We start from the raw sequence: 23281 nt of genomic DNA, 5'->3' as shown, positions 1-23281 counted from the left end.
ACATAAAGTAATATTCTTTGCCTTCTGAAGATAATGTAAACATTCAAGTATATCATAATGTAACTATGTTTTGGGGAGTGGGGAAATGGGGAAAAGAAAGAGTGCTTGGTTAACTTGCAGTTTAAGAGCTAAAGTTTGAGAATGCCTGAGGGTCGGTATGTGTTGGAAGTGTATTTCATACGACTTTGTGAGTTTGAACGAAGTAGCTCTCTCGAAAGTCTCTGATCTTCCTACAGCAAAATTAGCACATTGTACTGCCTAAATGTTAATTCTTTACAGACTTGTCAGTGGTTGGACATTTGTCCTGAAATTTCCTGCTATGGTAAGTTCACCAGTGACAGCACTAGAACACACAAGGCAATGACAGTCCCCAGAGTTTTAAGCACCAGGTCATGTAGAACTTTTTAGGCAGAAAACCAGCTGTAGTCTAGAGTCCTGTCTTCCCTGGCACTCCTACTTCTGGAGCTGCACCAACATTAGCAACAGTGGGGAAATTTTAGAGAGAAGAGGTGACAGTAGGCACAGTCTAACCAGGTGAATGTTCCCTATAGAAGCATAGTGCTCAGTTTTGGCCTCTTCCACTTGATATCAAGGACTAATTAGCAGCCTGACAAATTATACTTTTTCACAGCAAAGCTTGTGGGTTTGTCATATTTTAGGATTTAATAACGCTATCAGCCAAGAAGCGATGGGTGTAATAATTTCAGTAGTAGACCTGCATCCTCCAGAGTATTTTTATGGCTATTATACTGCATTTATTTTCTCTCCTCTTGCAAACCCATATTGCATTACTAAAAGGAGGCACAGACACCCATGAGGAAAGCGTTATTGTAAAAACCAAAAAAAAGATGTGGAGGATTCTTGCACTTAGATGTGTCTCTTTTCTTGAACTGCTTGAACACCCAGAAGGTGAGAGGACAGTGTCTCAAAGTCCTAAGCTTTAGGGATGCCACTCCATTCTATTCCCATTCACCCCACAAGAATTGAACAGTGTAGTTGCCAGTAATGTGGACAAAAGTGCATGTCTGCAGAATATGGTGGGGGTGTCCTCCCCAGGTAAAAAGATGGTACTAGTTGGTAATGCTTAACACTAGGCTAAACTACCACATATTTGTAGTTTGAGTGTTTTGGCTTTTGTGGTAAGATACAGGCGTTGTTTTCTTAGTCGGGAAGGCAGGAGATGTCTTTTTAGAAGAAAAAGAAACAGCCCACCCTTGACTGGCTGATTTTATGACTGTCAGAGGCCTCCACTGCAGGTCTGATGTCAGGGAGTAATCTAAAACAGGGTCCTTTATAGGTGAGGGTCCCTGGTGTGTTTCTTCTCCCATGATTAATAATTCTTGCTAAGCAGTTTGACTTTTCATTTTAAAAGTAATGTTGAAGTCAGCTTCTGATTTCATCCCAATGGGAACAGAGATCTGCATGTACTCCATTTAAAAAATTAGGATTCATGGGAAGAGACCTGGACAATCCATTTGCCCAGCCATTATTTTTGTGCTTAGCCATAAGAGGGTGGCCCTGTCTAGTGGCAGACACCAGCAAACAAAGGAAAAAGAATACTGTCCCTTTAAAACACCAGCTTCCCTGCTTTGGCCCCTTTTATAGTAAATTAAGACTTGTCTCATCTTGGTTCCCCAGATGGCTGAGCCCGATCAGCCTCACTTCAGCTGCAGATAATCAAAGGAAAAGAGTAGTTCTAGCTGACGTGGTTAAATCCATCTGTTTCCCAGGTTCATGCCACCACCCTAGCTTAATGCAGAAGCTGCTGGCTCTGCTCTCTCTATCACTAATCTGGGGGAGGGAAGGAATAATCCACGTAAATTTCATTGGAGCTTCTGGTTACATCTTAGTTTGAGAGTCTCCTGACTTGATTACCTTCCTGGGGTTGGCAGGAGCAAAGAGCAGTCCTGGATTTGAGTGAAGCAGCCACTTCCTAGAATCTTCATGCTACAGCAGCAGCACCACATCTGAGGGGAGTGAGACTGGGCGCTTCCTCCTTCTCTCTCAGAGCTGTCTTGCAATTTTTCCTTCCTGTTTTTCTGTGCCTTCGTGAGCCTAGATGGGGATCCTCCCTTTTCCAGCTGGCAGGCCAGCCAACGTCTCTGGGCTGGAGAAGGTGCTTTGCCTGGCTCCCTTGGAAAATAACTAACTCCTCCCTGCCTGACTTCCAGGAGAGTGTTTATAGCCCATTACACTAACTCATATGCTTTCATTAGTCATAGCAGTGTAAGTGCGAATCCATAGATACTTCAGAAGAAGAATCACTTAGCTATAAATAGTAACTGCGTGCATCATCTCTCTTCTCCTCTTTGGGAGGTGTCTAATTCTGCGGTTTCAGTTTGAGCATGATTGAAGCAGAATGAATGGTTATGTAAACAGGTTTAGAGTGTATGCCTTTCTGGAAACATGAGTGTCAAACACTACTCTTTTTTAAATAGATTCTTTGCTAGACTTGATTGTCAACTTTGTACAGTAATGATGCATCCTACAAACACTTTTAGGCAGTCTAACTCCACAGATACTATCTGCAGAGGGGTTGCTCTTACAGATAAGTGATTAGTTATATGCTGGATGTACAGCTTTCTCCCACTTGCCTGTTTTCTTCAAGACATGCTACTCAACAAAAGCTTGGGTCAGGATGATCTTCAGTGATAACCATGTGCTTTTTTGGGGGCTAACAGTACTATGAAGGCTTGCTTCCTTAGTATTTGCTTTTAAAACAAATGTATAGATTCAGTTTGTTTATATTCTTAACTTATAAAGACCTGATTAAATTTCTGTAGAATGAGGCCACTTTCATTCTTGCACCCTTGCATTGGACTTGAGGCTTTGGAGGCTTTCCTCATTCCCCGCTCTCCCCCACAAAGTGGACCTGTATTAGTGTTTTAGTATCTAGTAGCAAGATGCTTCTACTGAATGTGTATTAATCTTATGGAGTTTATATAGTAGTTTTACTGATGTTTAAGGCTCCACTTTAAAACAAATGAGCATTTTGCAGCTTACAGAAAGCAGGATTTGTTAATCTTGGGTTGTTGCTTATATGAAGTTGTAATAAGAAACAAGTAGCTTAGTGAGAAATATGTTTGTATGTACATACATACACATATAAGCCCCCCCCCAAAAAAAACAGATGGCTTTTCTGAAACTGATTGTTGGCATTTACTCTGCCTTTGTGTTCCCACAGGTTTACAAAGTATTGGTCTCCGTTGGTAGAAATGAGTGGTTTGTCTTCAGGCGATATGCTGAGTTTGATAAATTGTACAACACAGTGAGTAAGATGCATTCTAAAGAGTCACACTAAAATCACACAAAGAAATGCTTGTTTGCTGTATTGTGGTTTGAATTCATTCCTTCATGGTGTATAGTCGTGTTCCACATTAAACCATCAGAGACTGTTTTTCACTAGTTTCAACTTTAATAGGATTTAGAGGTGTGTGGTTTGGGTTTTTTGGGGTGTGTGGATATTATTGAATAAGTATGTGTGTGGTGGATATTTGAAATCTATTTGTCTTTGGGTTTTTTTTTAAAAAGTAATCACTTCAGAATTTATTTTGCAATGAAATAAAGGAAACTAGTGTATAGATAGTTGTTTAGTCTCTAAGGTGCCACTAGTACTCCTTTTCTTTTTGTGAATACAGACTAACACAGCTTCTACTCTGAAACCTTTTGAAAAATTGGTTTCTTAAAATACTTGGAAGTCAGTTAAGAGGTGTCATGATTTCCTGTAGGGAAAGACTTTATCCAGCTAAAATAAGACTTTGCAGCTGCAGACTCATGGAAATTCAGTGGACCTCTTGGGTTCGTTGCTGGCAGAGGCTGCTACTACTGTACACGCTTAGAGGAGAGCAAGCCGGGCCAGTCCTAGGCATGTGCCAATTTCGTTGTCATCCAGGGCAATGCGCTTCTGGGGACCCTATTGTCTGCACTCCTTCCTAGTATGTACTCACCTAAAGTCACTGCCTCCTGATCTTACAAGAGGAACTAACCCCCCACAGCCCGTCAGATATATGTGTTGTGAGCCAAACCCCCTATCAGCTTCTGAAACCACCCTCTCTGACACCCTTGGTGACATGCACTCTTCTCTGCTCTGTCCACACACCTTGTTTTACCTAGGTGACTGAAGTCTGCCTGGGATCCCATATGTTGTACTTGGCAAACCTCTTAGACTACCCATGGGGTCAAGGGAGAAAGAAAGCCTCTTCAGTGGCTGAAGAATGCTGATTAGGCATCATATAGCCCACACATCTGGATTGTCAGATAACGTCACTGCTGTCATGAAGTGCAGTCGGCCCCAGCCTTTCTAATGCAAGTGGAGGTTCTTAGAGAAATTAGCCAGGTGAAAAAGGACATCTGCCCCAATTTCTCTTCTTTACTCCTGAAAAGAAGGGAGGGAGCTGGACATTCCAAAGGACTCTGCAAAGTGAATAGCATGTTAAGGAAGAACTTGCTATGCCAAATGGAGTTGATATTGAAACTTGCTTATGGGGTAACTGGAGAAAGGGACCACCAGCTCTTAAATTGGAGGAGAAGAAATAGTCTCCAAAATAGAGAGAGATGTATCTGCTGCTCCTTCCACCGTCTAAAAATTGTGACTTTTAAACACACAGGCTTTGTGGAGATCAAGGAGAATGAATTAGAAGATGTTAGTGTCTTTATCTCTACTAAGATTTCTACCATATTATTATAAACTCCTTAGTTTACCTTCCTATTCCCTCTATTGTTTGGCCTCCTACATAGTATGAATAAATTCTGTATCTGAAATCCTCTCTGGATGCACTTTTTTCAAATAAGTTCACTCCGTGCCTCTCAAAGGCATGTTACCATTGTGTATCCTTTATTGGTGGATTACTTTGCTTCTCAATAGCTAGGGCAAAGTGTCTGAATTTCAGCTATCATGCCTAGGGGCTCCTTACTCCAAAGTTAAGAGCAGTCCTAAAGATTGCTTTGCTGAGGTGTAAACCTGGATCCTGACTTTCAGGCTATACATCTACAAGGAGGAGTGACTAAGAAAAGTCTGAGAGTGAACATGGAGTTTTCTTCTACCAGATTATTCTGCAACACTGAGTGCGTGCAATTTTTGTTTTGTTTTTAGGTCATTGTAGTTGTATTTGGATTTGGGCAAAGATTCACTCTCACAAGCCAGTCTCTTCTTTGAATAGGTCTGTCTGCTGCAGTGACAGCATCCAATCCCTGGAAGGTTGTAGGTGTTTGGAAATGCATTGGACTCATCATAGACTTATCCACTGAGGTTGTCAATACCTGTATTCCTAGCCAGAAGACAGCTTCTTTGGGAGGAGGGGAGGGGGGGGAAAAAAAGCGAACTGGGCCAGAGGAGGCAATGTAATAAAGAACATTTCTAATAACCATAGATGCCAAAAGCCCTGCTTACAACAAAGTTGAACTTGTCTCCTAACCAGGTTACAAATTGTAACACACTGGTTAAATGGGGCCTAGACAATTTGTTTATATGCAGATCAGCCTTCTGTCTCCACACTCCCCTTTGTACTAATCCCAACAAAGACAATATTGAGGACACAAAAAGTGATGCTAGTAGTCTGAAGTTCAAACTTTCTGCAAATTGAGAGTAAAATATGCCTACATCAAGCAATTATTTATAGGAGTCCAAATATCTAAATATGAATATGGTGTTTGTTTTTTAGCTGAAGAAACAATTTCCCACTATGAACCTGAAGATTCCAGCTAAAAGAATATTTGGAGACAATTTTGATCCAGGTAAACTGTGACTTGGTTATTATTCCTTTATTTTGTTCTTTATTTGGGATTTAATCTATCTTGCTTGCACAGAATTAAGTTTAAATCGATCTAACAAGGACTGCAGTGCCGTAGTAGGGCCTTTCCTTGCTACTGAACCAAAGTAAACAAACTACATCAAAAGTGGAGAGAGAAATAAAGATTTTAAAATATCTTTGGTAATGGTTACATGTTGATGCCTGCTGGTAGAGTAGTTCTGTAGCTGTTGGATTGGATTGTACAACCTTTACTTACAGGGGTGAGCGCTCACTAGAGTGGCCCTTTTGGTATGAATGAGAAGAATACTCTTGGGAGTAAGGGCTTGATACTGCACAATTGAAGTCGATAAGAATTTTGTCACCGACTTCAGTGCTAGCAGGATCAGGACCAGTATCTCTCCAATACAAAATCTAGGCCATTGTGACTGCACACTTTGAATTCTTGTCGCATGGGCAGGTGCAGTTCAGATCTATTGGGTTGAGTACATTTTTGCTTTTTAAAATATATAAAATAATGAAAAAGTTAAATAGAGACTGGAGCTCCTATTCTTTCCCATTTCATATTTTTTTCTATACAAAATCCTCATGTGTAAGCCCAGTTATATTCAGACGCTTTTTTTTTCTGTTAACTAACTTCCATTAAAGTAGTATAAAAATGCAAAATTAAAAACTTGTTTTGCCATGAATTCATTGAATGATTTTTTCTAATTACACTTTTCCTCTCCTCCCCAGATTTTATTAAACAGAGAAGAGCAGGACTGAATGAATTCATTCAAAATTTAGTTAGACAGCCAGAGCTATGCAACCAGTAAGTAGTTTCTCTTCTGTTTTGTTATGGCTATTTAAATGACACGGGATATATTCCAAAAATATATGATTGATGGACATTAAATACACTTTAGTTGGGTACAAAATGTGTTATCTATGGTAAATGTAAAATGTTAGAATACAGACAAAGTGGGTGAGGTAATAGCTTTTAATGAACCACCTTCTGTTGGGGGAAGAGAAGACAAGCTTTCGAGCTAAGCAGAGCTGTTCTTCAGGTGACCTCTGTGCAGCTCGAAAGCTCTCTTCCCCCAACAGAAAGTGGTCCATTAAAAGTTATTACTTTACCCACGTTGTCTCTCATATTTCCTGGGACCAACACAACTACAACAGAACAGCAAACTACTACTATAATACTAAGATATCTCTAAGATTACAATTCTTTTGTTTTTAAGAAATATCCAAAACGATGCAATTGTCATGTAAACACTTGGCTTGCTTTCTTAAAGCCTTTTTTGTGTACAAACTTGCCACCCTTTTAATTAAACACTGTTTTAGCTAAACCAGTACAAATTCCTTGAGAACACTTACCTGAAATGCTATTCTTAAATCAGCGTTAGTTTAAACTTACTCCTAATCAATTTAATAAATAAATGTCCCCCCCAGTCTTCTGCGTTGCTTTAATTAAGTCTGTGTAAAATCATACCTCTAGTTAAAATGATGCAAATCTGAATATAAACAAACATTTATAAACATGAGTACATTTAGATTTCTGCTTTCATTCACTTGCTCTACTTAATTTGCCAATCTGCAATACCGGTGGAATTGTTCTGCTTTTAGCTAGAAAACAACCATTCGTAAACAGGGAACATTGCCACAAGAGCTTGCAGCATGCATCAGATACTCTTTTTCTGCTTTGTGAACAGCTTTGAGGTCTCATAAACCTGAAACATGTACTTCCTTTTGTCAAAAGCATTCTGTATATTCTTCCTAGTGACAAGTGGAAAAAGCTTCTAGACATGACAAAAAAAATCTTCGTGATGGAACAATTTTCCAGTAAAGGAAAAAGTGTTGGATCATAATGGATCATACCACTGTCCTCAGCTGCAAAACAGTGAAGAGCAGTTCTCAAATAACAGATTATGTTCCAACAATCAATCTTTATTTCTTTCTCACGTATTAAACAGGAAAACTTCTTTAAATTATTTTTAATAGTCCACAGACTTTTTTCCTATTTCTGGTTCTTTAAACATTCAGCTGTGAAATATTTCAGTTAATAGCTTTTTGAATATACCTTTTCCAAAGCTGAACACTGGACTGTTTTAACATGAGGATCATAAACTTTTCTCTGAGCCTAGGAACAGACTTTTTTTCCCTTGAATCTGATCTGAAAAGCTCAAGAAGATTTAACAGTACATAAATTAGATTTTTAATCTATTTTAAGTACTTAATCTAGCACTAACCATTCCAGTTCAGTGAAGACCAGTGTAAACCACTATTAGAAACTGAAGATTTTAAGGTCTGCTATTCCTCCCCTCCCCCAATAATTAGACAACTAGCTAGAAATTTATTTAATGAACAAAGAATAAAGGCTTAGTCCTGCGCTCACTAAAGTAAACTACTACTTCTGTGGGAGAAGGATCAAGCTGTTGACTTTGTAGTGCAGTACAGAATGGAATTGAAATGCATTTGTTCCACATGTTGGTTTTTTTTTTCTTGCAGTGCAGTGATTATTAAAATATTAGATTTAAAATATTTCACTATATCACTATTCGCTGTTGTTCTTAAAATACATTTTAAGAAGATGGCAGCTAATTTCTTTGTGAATGACCACAATGAATCATACTGATTTATATAAAAGTCCACAGCCTTAGTTTTGTCTACCAGTCAATATTAGTAATAGACAAAAATCAAGCCTTTAGTGAAGTTCTTGTAAAATCCATTCCCATTGGAAACTAACTATTAAAGGGGGAAAATGACCACTGTGTCCTTAAAAGTGGCCTATTAAACAAACTTATTTCCTAGACACTTTTTCCTTAACCTGCTACATGTACACTCAACTAAGTAGATTAGTAACATGAAATGAATTAGTATGGCGGGGGGGAGGGAAGAGAGAGAGAAAAATGTTGAGTACTGTGTGTGCACTCCAATAAACTTTCTGTAGCTCTTATTTGCTACACTACATGATGCATTAAGACAAGTGCTAGGCGGTTCTACTTCCAGTCCTGCTTTGGCAAACCATACTGGTGTTGCTGGGAAATATGGAGAATTTTTTCTGTTTCAGAGGGTCCGTAGGTCTGCAGTTTGTCCTTTGACTCTTGTACCAAAAGCAAATGCTCATGCTTCAGCATATGGAGCCAACCAATTACTGTTAAGCGGGTTAGAAAGATAGTTGCAAGAAATTTCGTAGTGGTCAATTGTGAATCTTCCTGTGCAGTGTCAGGTACTAGCCACCATTGTCAAAGATGGGATTCCAAGCTAGATGGACCATTGGTTTGACCTGTTATGGTAGTTCCTATGTGGATTAGCTTTAGACTCCAAATTTTTACTGTTTGCTTTATTTTAGAGAGAATTTTCTCTCATCCACAGACTATAGGTACCTTGCAGAAAAGCTTCAGAAAAGATGGAGAATATGAACTAACATTTCTGTCTTGCTGATTCCTAATCTAGAATAAGAGGCTAGGAATTCTTCTCTTGTTAATACAGTTGAGCCCTAATCCTCTGAGCAGCTCTTTAAGTTGGGCTGTCCTCCCCCTCAGCTGTAGGCCTTTACTGAAAAGATAATACATGCAATTGTCTATCAGAACACTCTCTTTTAAGAAGCAGCTTAAAACCAAGTGCATAAAATAGAATGCATTAAAGGCTTAGCATAGTTTTAAAATAATTCTAGTAGCTCCTTAAGGAAAACTAGAACATAGCATAACTCCACTAGATGACGTTTGTGATGGCCGTGTCCTCTATGTTAAATAAACTGCCAATTTCTGCAGTGAGAGACATGAACAATAGTCATTCTAGAAAAGAAATTGAATCATTGGGTCCTCATGGCTCCAACATCAACTGAGAAAAACAAATATAACATCACTAGATCACAGGATCCCAGTATTTGGGTTATTCCTGCTTTCACATAGCTGTGGTCTGTCATCTTCTACACCACTAAGTCTTACTGCTTCAGGCCTGTGTTTTCTAAAACACCACAAATTGGTGTACCACTTTTTCACTGTGCTTCATATTCAAATAGAGTTTATTTCAATCTGTGGGGTCTCATCATTGGCAGTAAAAGTAATGTTTTTTTTCTGCAAAACAGTTTTTTCATAGGTATTGGGCTTGACATGTAGGTAGCAGAAGGCCAGTGTCTAGACATAATGTATTTAGGCAGAGTACTGATGCAAAACAAACCTAGGAGAAACAGTTAGTGCATGGGATCTCTCCATCCAAAGATGGCTCCCTTATACTAGTGAGTCTGAAGTTATTTCTACCTTAACCTTCTTTTAAAATCCAGAGGGAAATTCTGCTAGTGTATTATATGTTAAATATATTCAGTGTCCCCTTTTTAAATCAATTGTTTATTTTTTGTTTTATTAATCTAGGTGTCTAAGCATATGGCAGGAGTAGTTTGTGTATTTATTTTGTAACATTAGTCTATGAATTCATGTATTGTAGAAGTCTTATTGTATATTTGTACAGTAGCTAGCCCAATCTTGTACATAACTAATACATAACATGCAGTAGCAGTTCTGGAGTTGTTACAATGTCTCATGAGTCCATTAAACTTCTGGTCACAAACACAAAAACTAGTACTTTGGAGCAATTGTGAAATACCATGGAAGTGCATAATATGGATTCACTGTGACATAAGAGAACGTACCATTTGCTATGCATTCATACATAGGTAATGTTAATATAAATTACTTACAATGCATTGTAGCAGGTTTTCAGTCGTCAAAAACAGTAAAGGTAATTGAGGTATTGGCACATTAAGATAAATTCTTTCTAGTGGGGACTTGTTCATTCCATGTCTGGTATGAAATGCCAAGCACGCCTTTGGGTGGCATAAAACCGATAATGAGTGTTCTAAGACTTCATATTAAAACAAGCTCACATCAAATAGATAGTATGTGCAGTAACTTATCTGAAACTTTTTAAAATGAAAATGATGCCCCACATACACGTACGTATGGACAAATTTCTCCTGAACTGATCACACGTACATAAAATGCACCCTAAAATAGATGACGTAGAATTTATAAGCTCTTTAAAAGAGGGCTGAGGGAACTAAATGGAAGTGCTGATGGAATCTTGCTGCAGATGTAATGCATTCAACGCTGTGACTATCTGCATTCAATACAGAATGTTGAGTGGAGCATGGAATCTGCCTTGATAGTCTATGAAGATAGTATCCCCAGTCTATTACTGAGGTCAGGGATTTCTTTAAATTGAGACTTGCCAGCACAAAACAACAAATGTCGTTAAAATACACAATTCTCAATATGCATGGGGGGGGGAATAATATAATACCACTTATCACCCAAGATGTACTTTAGAATACAAATAATGTCAGTTCATTCTGTATACGGTAATAAGTTCTCATTAATTTTAGAAAACTGAAAATGACACACTGATACTGAAGGTGTTAGAAAGGAAATTGGTTTTCCTGTGGTATTTCACGAGATAACAACCAATTACAAACATTGGTGGAGGAAGTGGAAAGCTTAGTTCCAATTAGCATAGCTGAAATAGTCTTACTGAACACCTCCTGCAATCTTTTCATGTTCATCTATTTTTTAATATGGTAAGTCACTGCAAGTGGAAAAATTATATATCCTGCATATGTTGGTGTACATGCTCAGTTAAACAGAGGCTACATCTACACTGTGAACTAGGAGTGTGTTTCCCTGTTTGCATGGAGAAAGTAAATAAGGAAGTGTTATTTACTCCTCATACCACAAGAACTAGGGGGCCACCAAATTAAATGAATAGGCAGCACTATTCATTTAATATTTAAATGAATAAAACAATTAAAACGAAGTATTTCTTCATACAACACAGTCAACCTGTGGAGCTCTTTGCTAGACGATGTTGTGAAGGCCAAGATTATAACAGGGTGTGATGAGTTGGATCCTCCCCTCCCCACCCCCCTTTCTGGGATGCCACCTGGTGTACTGGGGTTTCACTGAGTCCCTTCTGCTCCACCAGCCTGGATTCCCTCTCCCTGTTTTGCCGAATTAGGCGATCCGGCCTCTGTCTCTCACACACGCGCACACACACTCTGAAGTCAGCTCTGTGTGAGAGGATTCATCCAGCACTCATGTGTATACCCCTTTTGGGGAATGAACCCAGAATAAGATTCTTGCGCTGTATAGAAAGATCTGCCTGGCGCAAGCTCACAAAAATTCATCCTCTCCGTCAATGTGAAGAGAGAGATGCACAATTTCTTGCCCCCCGAGTTAGAAATTGCACAAACTGGGTTTAATAATTAACAAAACAAATTTATTAACTATAAAAGGCAGATTTTAAGTGATTATAAGGGATAGCAAACGGAACAAAGCAGATTATTGAGCAAATAAAACACACATACTAAGCTTAAGATCTTAAAGAGACTGGTTTCAAGAAGTAATTTCTCACCCTAAATGTTATTTTAGGTAAGTTGCAGAGTTTCTGTAGCTTAGAGTTCCAGTTATTCCTTCTTACAGACTGGAATCCTGTCTCAGTCTGGACTCACCCCTGCCTTTCCCCTCAGGTTAGTTCCTTTGTCCCTTCAGGTTCTTTCAGCAGTCCTTCTTCTTGGGTAGGAAATGGAGAGTCCAGGTCAACCCCCTCCCCAGCCTTAAAAAGGATTTATCTAAGGCGGGAAACCTTTGTTTGATCCCCATCCCCCTACAGAGGAAAAGTACCAGCAGTGTCCAAGGTGGTATTTTGCATCAGGTGACATTATCACCTGACTTTGTAGTATCACAGCTATGTCCCAGGATGCCTCTCAGTAAGGAGAGAGATTAGTATCTTCCCAGTCGTATTGTTTCTTCCTAATGGCCCATCAAGGCTGTGAAGGCCGGTTGTCTGGTGGGTGTCTCCCAAATATACACACAACTGTAATTGTTATAGTCAATATCCTTAACTTTAGATACAGAAATAGTACATCCATACAAATGGGATAATCACATTCAGTGAATCATAACCTTTCCAGTTATGTCTTATATGAGCCAACTTGCATAAAGTATATCTTAGTTATGCCATATTCATATCATAACCATATTTCTATGAAGAATACGGGGTGTAACATCACATAGGGTTCAAAAAAGAACTAGATAAGTTCATGGAGGATAGGTACATCAATGGCTATTAGCCAGGATAGGCAGGGATGCAAAACCATGCTCTGAAGTGTCCCTAGCCTCTGTTTGCCAGAAGCTGGGAATGGGTGACATGGTATAGATCACCTGATGATTACCTGTTCTGTTCATTCCCTCTGAAGCACCTGGCATTGGCCACTGTCAGAAAAGAGGTTACTGGGCTAGATGGACCAATGATCTGACCCCGTATGGCTGTTGTTCTGTTCTTAGACATACCTGTGCTACCTTTCATCTGAGCTAGTGCACTAAAAATAGTAGCATAGCAATAGTAGCATGGGTAGCCATAGCACGGGGCTACCTGTGCAGAGTACAAACCCGCCTGAATCCTGTGGGTATGTATTCAGCACAGCTAACGCGTGCTGCCACTGCACATGCTACCCCCAGCTATTCTATTTTTAGTGTGCTGGCACTGATGAGAGCTAGCACGAATATGAGCTGGGAATTGTACCTGTATCTTGTAGTGTAGACGTAGAGAGTGAACTACCTGCATTACAAGTCCCCATAAAACCAGTTTGTTGGAAGGGTTTTTGTTATTTACCAGATGCATAATATGATGGTGAATGTGAAGAAAATTCTACTTCTGTAGTAATGAGTTGCAAATGCATTTAAGTTACTAATGTCCTAATAGGTTTAATTATATTTCTAGCCCAGATGTCAGAGCATTTCTTCAGATGGACAACCCAAAGCATCAGTCAGATCCATCTGAAGATGAGGATGAAAGGAGCAATCCAAAGGTAACAGTCAGCTACAATGGAGTAGAAGAACAGTAATCCTGCACTTTTGAACAAACTGTAACTACATGAGGTCAATTTCATATGTATTGTAACTTTCAACAAAATAAGTTGTTCTCCAAAAGGGTCCTCCCTGTTCCTTTCCAATAAGGTTACTCAGTTTTTCCCCAAAGTATGAACTGCAAAGACAAGTACCACCGATAAGGGTGGACATGATTGTTAGATACGACAAGTGTTAACAATCTGTTTTCCCCATTTGTTAGGGGCTGGAAGAGCTGTGGCTCAGGTTACAGTTCACGTGACATCACTGTTTAGGTCCTCCAAAGACCTTGCCAGAGACATCCAGGAAAGAGAAGGATAGGAGGATCAGATATTTACATGCTTAATAACTTAAAAAAAAAAAAAAAAAAAAAAAAAAAGGAGAATCGAACTTGAAAAATATTTGAAGCCATTTTTTATGGTAGCTCAAAGAAAAATTAACTTTGGTTCACAGTTCACCTTTTACACTGCGAGGTTTCAAACCTCAGTCTCTTACTAAGACATTTAAGATCAGGCTTGACAAAGCCATGGCTGGGATGATTTAGTTGGGGATTGCTCCTACTTTGAGCAGGGGGTTGGACTACATGACCTTCTGAGGTCCCTTCTAACCCTGATATTCTGTGATTCTAAAGCCACTATATTGGGTTTAGAATTGTACTAAGTCTCTCAAAATCCATTTAGGAGCCTCTGTCTTAAGAACTTCTAGTTACAATGTCCTGCTTTAAGAATTGGTATAAAAAAATTGTCTTGCTGGGTACAATAATAGAATAATTAAATTATTTTAATCTATTCTGTCTCTCTCATGTCCCAGTAGTAAAGGATTCTTTGCATGCAAAAGTTATTTAACGCTCTTGCGGCCTGCTTCAACTCCCACAAAAGTCAGTTTTTTCCAATACACTTCTCTGGGTACTGAAGCTACTATTGTGCATTAATTAATAAGCTTTCCTGGGCCCTAATTGATAAGATCAATTTCCTGATGTAGTTTTCAGTGCTACACATTTAAAGTTACTGAGTCTTCTGTATCTACAAATCTTGTGTAATATTTTGTTTCTACACTGTTCCTTACTTTTAGACTCTCTACCTTTCACCTCTTTGGAGGTAGAGGAATTAATTAAATGTACAATGGCACTTCATTACATTTCTCAATAGAAATGAGGGCTTCCATTTTTTAATTTCTTAGACTTTTTAATAGAAATCTTAAGATCAATAAAAGTTCTGGTGACAAATGTAACTTAAAATCTCAATAATGGATGTATGTTTTCAACTTAATTTTCCATCCATCATAAAATACAGTAATGGGCACTAATCATAAATGGAATATCTTATTTTTTTCTCCTTAAATGTTCATCATATTCCTAGTTAACATTCTTCTGCTCTGTCATGGTTCAGATGTTCCGTAAATTTAAAAAAATTGGGAAAATTGATCAGAATGTATCTGTAGTGAAAATGTGACTTCCTGCAACGCTCTTTTAGGGAAGTGTCCTGCAGCACTTTCTCATTATATGTATGTATTTAATCATAGAATGGTAAGACTGGAAGGGACCTTGAGAGATCTTCTAGTCCAGTGCCCTGCACTCAAGGCAAGACTAAGTATTAGCTAGAACATTCCTGACAGGTGTTTGTCTAAACTGCTCTTAAAAATCTCCAACGATGGAGATTCGACAACCTCCCTAGGCAACTTATTCCAGTGTTTTATCACCCTGACAAGAAGCTTTTCCTAACATCCAACCTAAACTGCCCTGACTTCAGTTTAAGCTCATTGCTTCTTGTGCTGTCCACAGAGGTTAAAGAGAACTATTTTTCTCCCTACTCCTTGTAACAACCTTTTACATACTTGAAAACTGTTATCATGTCCCCTCTCGGTCTTCTCTTCTCCAGACTAAACAAACCAGATTTTTTCAATCTTCCCTCATAGGTTGTTTTCTAGACCTTGAATGATTTCTATTTCTCTTCTCTGGACTTTGTTCAATTTGATCACATCTTTTCTGAAATGTGGCAGCCAGAACTGAACACAGTACCTCAGTTGAGGCCTAATTAGTGCAGAGTAGAGCAGAAGAATTAATTCTTGTCTTGTTTACAACATTCCTGCTAATACATCCCAGAGTGATATTTGCTTTTTTTGGAACAGTGTTACACCCTTGACTCATATTTAACTTGTGATCCACTATGACCCCTGAATCCCTTTCTGCAGTACTCCTTTCTAAGCAGTCATTTCCCATTTTGTATGTGTGCAACGGATTGTTCCTTTCTAAGTAGAATACTTTGCACTTGTCCTTATTGAATTTCATCCTATTTACTTCAGACTATTTTCCAGTGTGTCCAGATGATTTTGAATTTTAATCCTGTCCTCCAAAGCATTTGCAACCCCTCCCAGCTTGTTATCATCCACAAACTTTATAAGAGTACTCTCTACGCCATTACCTAAATCATTGATGAAGATATAGACCAGAACCGGACCCACTTGATATGCCCTGCCAGCTTGACTGTGAACCACAGATAACTACTCTCTGGGAACAGGTTTCCAACCAGTTATGCACCCACCTTATAATAGGTTGTATTTCCCTAGTTTGTTTCTGAGAAGGTCATACAAGACTGTATCAAAAGCCTTACTCAAGGCAAGATATACCACATCTACTGCCCCCCCCCCCAATCCACAAGGCTTGTTACCCTGTCAAAGAAAGTGATTAGGTTGGTTTTACATGGTTTGTTCTTGACAAATCAGTGCTGACTCTTACTTATCACCTTTTTATCTTCTAGGTGTTTGCAAATTGATTGTTTAATAATTTGCTCCATTATCTTTCTGGGGACTGAAGTTAAGCTGACTGGTCTGTAATTCCCTGGGTTGTCTTTATTCCCCTTTGGCACTATATTTGCCCTTTCCCAGTCCTCTGGGATCTCATCTGTCTTTCATGACTTTTTGAAGATAATATAATAGCTAATGATTCAGATAGCTCCTCAGTCAGCTCCTTGAGTATTCTAGGATGTATTTCATCAGTCCCTGGTGACTTGAAGACTTCTAATATGTCTAAGTAATTTTTAACGTGTTCTTTCCCTATTTTAGACTCTAATCCTACCTCATTTTCACTGGCATTCATTAAGGTAGATATCCAATTGCAAACTTTTGGTGAAAACTGAAATAAAAAAATCATTTAGCATTTCTGCAGTTTCCACATTTTCTGTTGTTTTTCCCTCTTCATTCAGTAATGGTCCTTCCCTATCCTTGGTCTTCCTCTTGCTTCTAATGCATCTGTAGAAAGTTTTCTTAATCATGTACCATAATTCAGTGTAGCATTTTCCCTTTGCTTCCTTGAAGCAAGTTTCAAGCATCATAATTTAGTTTAAAGCCATTTGTTGTTGAAAGCCCTGAAATTGCTGTATGACCATACTGACTGGTCATGCTTACAACAAAAACCAAATTTTAAAGATATTTAATTCAGAGTAATTTGGGCCAAGCCTGTGGTAGAAATAAAAGCTCCCCAGTAACTAGTCTGCTTACTATATGAACCTGACCAATAAATAAGTAAGAAAATAGCTCTCAAAAATAAATATAAAGTATGTAGCAGCTTTTTGAAAAATGTTAAAACATAAAAATGGCATTAGTTTGCATAAAAAATTTGTTCACTGCAATGTATAATTAATTCTTATTTGTATAATTCAGTGCTGGATTGTAATTATTTCCAGAGTCGTCATCTGGATTTCTCCATTCCTACAGTACCTCTGATTTTTGTGACTCGCTGTTAGCTTCCTCCCCTCCCCTGCCCCCAAAACTTGTCACAAACTAGGTAGGATTTTCCTCTAGTCAGTACCCAAGCTTTTCTTGATTTTGAATAAAGATGAGAGCAAACAAATTTGAGGGAAGAGATTGGAGATGGGAAGAGCTTCTCCCTCTCCCTGTAATTTATATGCTCTGTGTGTGGGTGTGTACCAGCATTGGCAACATCCCTGCAGTTACTGGAATTGGAATAATTAACCTTGTGTGTCAGATTATCAAAGGTTGGCAACAGCCTTTTAACACAATGTCTTTAACTGGTCCTGCATAAGCAGTGTTTATTTTGATACTATATTGGCAAGAGTGTGGTGGATTAAAAAATGTAAATAAACATCCGGAGAATATTCCTGGAATAAAACAATTTCAAAATGGGTTAAATTTTGGACATTAAGTTACTTGTTAAAAGGGCTGAGACTTAAAATTTTGTTCGTAACCTTGCCATCTGTATTTGAACATAAGATTGTATTACTTCTTATACTTTTACATTGTCTGTATAACCCTTCCTATTAACTCTTCTGATACTTTAACTTAGCATCTAGATTGGGTGCTTTTATAAATGTATTTTTAAAAATACTACATAGACAATAATAAGAAATATAAATGTAGAGATGGTTTGAGCTAATTGAATATTTTGCAATGAGTATTAGCTGAAGGATAATAGATGGGATTTCCTTTTAATGGGTAAACAAATCTAAACTGATCTGAGGCTTGCTTTTTTTTTTTTCCTTCCTACAGCTAAACTCTACCTCACAGAATATCAACCTGGGACCATCTGGAAATCCTCAGTAGGTTTTAGTTAAATATAAACCAAAAGTTAGACTTTAATTGCTAACTATATGAAATGTTCTCCAGATACGTGCGTTTATTTGCTACTTTGTGCAACTTGAGAGGAAGCAAAGGTTCTAATTCGGCATTAAGTAAATATTATCATGCACATTAGTTGTATGCTGTGTGATTTTAGCATAATCAGCAGATTCTTTACCAGTAGTGTACCCCCAAACAAATCTGAGATATGTAGTGATGTGTACGTAAATAGTTTCCATTTAAACAATAGAAGGAATATATAAATGCTCTTGGGGTGGGAGAGAGTATCTTTGAAATATGCAAATGACATGCCTCCCCTTTCCACTTCAGAGCACTACTAGCAGGGTTGCTGCAATCCTGAAGAGGCAGACCCTCTTACAGATTTTTCTTCCTATTCTTCGTCCTTCTCCCCCCCCCCCCCTTCTCTTACCTAACATGATGATTTGATTGGGGATTGGTCCTGCTTTGAGCAGGGGGTTGGACTAGATGACCTCCTGAGGTCCCTTCCAACCCTGATATTCTATGATTCTGTGAACAGGTTTTGTAACTTACTAAGTTTCAAACATGAATGGAGCAGATGATAATGTTATGCAGGCAAGATAAATGCTCCTCCTTGCAACTCTATGGCAGCAGTTTTAAAATATACCCCGGCAAACAAAGTTCAAACCCCAACTCTTGTACAGAATTGCAGTTTGTTCCATCCCCCCAATTATATGACTGAGGGAAGAGTTGTGGGGACAGAATTTGTCCATAGCAACCTTCACACAGCCCTGAGGAGCCCCATTGTCTCCCTTTCTGTTTTTTTAGGCCCTGAATTGCAATTGTTGCTTTTCCCATTCTTCCTTCACTAAAAGAATTTGGTTTGGAGTCTATCCATGGCTTATCTTAATTGCCCAGCTTCTCTTAGCCTAGAGAGCAAAAGGGCTGTTTCTTCATTACTCAAGAAGAACAGATTTTGGTCTGAAGATACATGTAGAACCACTATGTAGATCAAAACAAGTCAACCTGGTTAATCTATTTTCTGTTAGTATAAACTTGTGTTAATGTCAAACTTCTACAGTACAATATAAGGAATTATATTATGTTGATATGAAAAACTGGCTCATGCAATCAGTATGTCTTTCCTCTCCTTCTGACACATTCTGTGTGGCTCTTATTCTCATTGCTGGGTCTCCCGACTCCCTCATCCTTTTTGCCTTTCTTCTAATTTCTTGCTTAGGGTGTCTGCTCCCCATGTTTGCTACTCTCCTCATTGATAGTACTGCGCCACTGGGAGAGAGTGTGGGGCTTTATATATTGTGCCCCAAATCCTCTTTGGTAGTGCAATCAATAAAAGGGCAACAAACAGAGAGTGGATGGTGGTCCTTGTAATTGTTGAATTGGTGGGCACAAGCCATGTGAAGAAGGAAGGTTGGAAGGCCAAGAGATAGAGTGGCACCTGAATGCCAAATGCCTCTGAATACATGTACCTCCCAGAGCGAAGGAAGGGAAAGATAGGGAGTCATAGGAAGAAAGTAGGGTGGGCAGTGAGGGGAGGAAGTGCAGAGGCCAGAGAATAGGAGGACAAATTTGAGGAATAGAAAACAGCGAGGAAAGGTAGATGGACAGTGAGGCAGACTATAGAACAAGACAAAGGAAGAGGAAGAGATGCCAAAAAATGGAATGCAAAGAACAGAATGGGGGAGGGGTGGGAGAAAGGGGAGACTTGAGAATGGGGGAAGGACAAGGAACAAACTATTTTAAGAGTTAAACGGCCTTTTTCAAGCAGGGGGTGCCCCAGGAGGAAAGCGGGAGGTATGAGGGGAAAACCTAGACTTAAAAAAAGAAAAAAGGACTAGAATGAACACGAGAGATGTGGGGAGGAGGAGAAAAGAACAAAGAGCAGAGAAGTGTGGAGCTGAGTCTGTTTTGTCAATTTTATTTTTATTTAAATTGTAACACTAACACTTATATTGTGTTTCCCTGGCAGAAAATAGGAAGTGAAAAGAGGGAAGGGTTTGATTGCAGGCCATAAAAGAGGAGCTGGTATGGAGAACCTCCATGCTACTAGCAGGCCTTAAGTGGGACATGATGTGCAGGGAAATAGTGGCTCACATCAGCACTTTGTTTGCAGTTCAAGCACTTGTTTAAATATAATTCTGAGCACTGTGTAAAATTGTGAAGTTGATATTTTCTACACCAAGTAACCTTCCTCCTTTCTGAATCACTTTCAGCGCTAAACCAACAGACTTCGACTTCTTGAAAGTTATTGGGAAAGGCAGCTTTGGCAAGGTGAGCTTTCTTACTGTTTCTCATCCTGACTGAACTGCACACTGGCACTAAATTTGGGGAACACTGGGAAGTGGTACTCACAAGTTCAGGGCTGGATTAAGGCAACCTGGGGCCCACGGCACACAAGGCCCCCTGTGGCTCCACCGTTACAGCCCCACTTCAAACCATGGCACTGTCCCTTCCACCTGGAGTAGCAGTGGCATGGGACCCCCTCAACTCCTGACCAAGAGCAGCAGCAGGGTTTTCCCTGTCATTGGAGCAGTAGGGGTCCCTTCTTCCCCACAGAGAGGCAAGGGTGGCAGCAGGGAGGCACCTCAGTACTTGCACTCGTGCTGCTGCATCATCTGCTGGGTGGGCGTGCTGGGCTCACTCAACTACTGCCACACACCCAGTTCTTTGTTTGGGGTGGTGTTGGCTGGGCTGCCCAGAGCAGTGGGTCTTTGTGGCAATACCCTATTAAGATAGATGGAGCAGTTCACCCATCTCGGCGCTAGTGTTTGAGGCTCTTTAGTCCTATTTCCAAGCATTTCACCACAACCATGAAGACTAGAAACATATATTTTAAAAAGAGACAAGATTCCGCCCTCCTCCACTCCAGGAGCTGGGGCCCTAGGCATGGACCTGTAGGGCCTATGCCATAATTTGGCCCTGCATGAGCTCTCCATTGTGACATTACAGTTCAGCAGAAACTGTGCAAGATCTTAGATTCCATATTCTGGTCAGTCTCCTTTTGCTGGTGATACTGGTAATAATTGTGAACTATTTTAAGGACCAAGAAATTGTACAGTGAAGTAATTGTATTAATCATGTTTCTCCAGATACTCTTTAATATCAGAATGAGAACTATGCTAACCATGTCTCCTCTCTCATCTTAAATTTCACAGGTTCTTCTTGCAAAACGAAAACTGGATGGGAAATTTTATGCTGTCAAAGTATTGCAGAAAAAAGTTGTTCTCAACAGGAAAGAGGTGAGGGGAAATGCGTTTTTTCTTTTCCCCTTCAATTACAAAATTGTTCCTATTTACTTATTGACCTTTCACTTCCTTGCAGCAAAAACATATTATGGCTGAACGTAATGTACTGTTGAAAAATTTGAAACATCCATTTTTGGTTGGATTACATTACTCATTCCAAACAACAGAAAAGCTTTACTTTGTTCTGGATTTTGTTAATGGAGGGGAGGTAAGTAGTTTTCATATTTCTTTAGGTTTTTGTCTCCTCTTAGGCTAATGTACAGAAAAAATAAAAATCATCCACTGTAAAATGTGCTGATTTTAATATTTCTGTAAGTAAATTAAAATCCTGTTGATTTTACCTACCAGTTACAGTTTTCAAGATGTTGCTGTAGACTTGCATTCAAAACTTATTTGCAACTATTGAAGAGTTTCTTCCTTTCTTGTAAAACTCATTTTTATGCAACTCTCAATATAAACCTTAATACACAATTCTAAAACAGCCTTGTTATCTGCAGCATTGCTTACTCTGAGCACCAACACTGAAGCTGAGGAGACCATAAGTAACTTGAGGAAGAACTTGTGAAAGAGATGGATGAAATCTGTAAATTTTAATAAGACATGCTGGAGTAAATTGATTATTTAACAAGCAGTAAGTCACTAGGCCCAGATAACATACACCCAAGAGTTCTGGAGGAGCTCAAGTCTGAATAGGCTGAGCTGATGATAAAAGTACACAATATCTCCTTAACAGCCACTGCTCCAGAGGATTGGAGGGTAGCAAATATTACTATTTTAAAACATCTCTAGGAGTAATATGATGAATTCTAAACCATTAAACTTCACATCTTTACCTGGAAATTTGGTTGAAATTACTATTTTAAAACAGAATTACAAAACACCTGGAAAATCATGATAGCATAGTGTCTGACCAGTGCACTTCCTTTAAAAAAAAAAATCATGTCTCACTAATCTCTTAGAATATTTTGAACATATCAATAAAGTACTAGATAAAAGAGAACCAGCTGACATAATTTAGATTTCCAAAATGCTTTTGACAAGGTTCTGCACAAAAGGCTGCTAAAGAAGGAAAGTAGTCATGGGATCAGAGGCAAAATAAAAAAACTGGCTTGGGATTGGAGGAGAGAGGATTAAGAAAAGAATTGAGTGTAAACGGTTGGTTTTCATCATGGCAAAAAGCTAGCAGTGGGGTGCCTCAAGGTTCTGTTCTAGGTCCTGTATAGGTCAACATATTAATAATTTGGAAAGTGGTGAGGAGTGAGGCTGCAAAACTTGCAGATGAGACAAAGTTATTTAGGTTAGTCATGACCAGAGAGACCCAGACAAACTCAGTGAATGGGCAGCATGGTGGCAAACCAAATTTCATGTTGACAAATGCAAACTAATGTCCATTTGAGGGAAAAATTTAAGCTACTCATGTGCCTTACATACAATAGAACCTCAGACTTATGAACACCTCAGGAATGGAGGTTGTTCATAATTCTGAAATGTTCATAACTCTGAACAAAGCATTGATCTTTCAAAAGTTTATAACTGAACTGACTTAATACAGCTTTGAAACTTTACTATGCAGAAGAAAAATACTGATTTTTAGCCATCTCAATTTAAATGAAACAAGCACAGAAACAGTTTCCTTACCTTGTCAAATCTTTTTTTTAAACTTTCCCTTTCTTGTTTTAGTAGTTACTGTACTGCATTAAATATTGTTTGTTTTTTGTGTGTGTGTCTGCCTCTCTCTGCTACTGCCTGATTGTAATCCCCATTCCAAATGAGGTGTATGATTGACCAGTCAGTTTGCAACTCTGGTGTTCATAACTCTGAGGTTCTGTTGTAG

At 38.9% G+C, this 23281-nt stretch overlaps 1 protein-coding gene across 8 annotated transcripts in view; it reads left to right on the top strand.

The window, feature by feature from the left end:
- Window positions 1–23281, top strand: part of SGK3 (serum/glucocorticoid regulated kinase family member 3) — an 84395-nt gene that overhangs the window by 47040 nt on the left and 14074 nt on the right. For all 8 annotated transcript variants that reach the window (XM_074944301.1, XM_074944295.1, XM_074944296.1 and 5 more), the window contains 8 exons: window positions 3185–3268; window positions 5661–5733; window positions 6483–6558; window positions 13506–13593; window positions 18134–18183; window positions 20416–20473; window positions 21358–21441; window positions 21524–21655. In XM_074944301.1, coding sequence (XP_074800402.1) covers window positions 5682–5733; window positions 6483–6558; window positions 13506–13593; window positions 18134–18183; window positions 20416–20473; window positions 21358–21441; window positions 21524–21655 — 540 coding nt within the window. In that variant the 5' untranslated portion in view covers window positions 3185–3268; window positions 5661–5681. The remainder of the gene's footprint in view (window positions 1–3184; window positions 3269–5660; window positions 5734–6482; window positions 6559–13505; window positions 13594–18133; window positions 18184–20415; window positions 20474–21357; window positions 21442–21523; window positions 21656–23281) is intronic.

The sequence above is a fragment of the Natator depressus genome, chromosome 2, assembly GCF_965152275.1.
Source record: "Natator depressus isolate rNatDep1 chromosome 2, rNatDep2.hap1, whole genome shotgun sequence".
NCBI lineage: Eukaryota > Metazoa > Chordata > Testudines > Cheloniidae > Natator > Natator depressus.
Note: the sequence above shows the minus strand (reverse complement) of the source record. Positions and strands in the feature narration are given on the sequence as shown.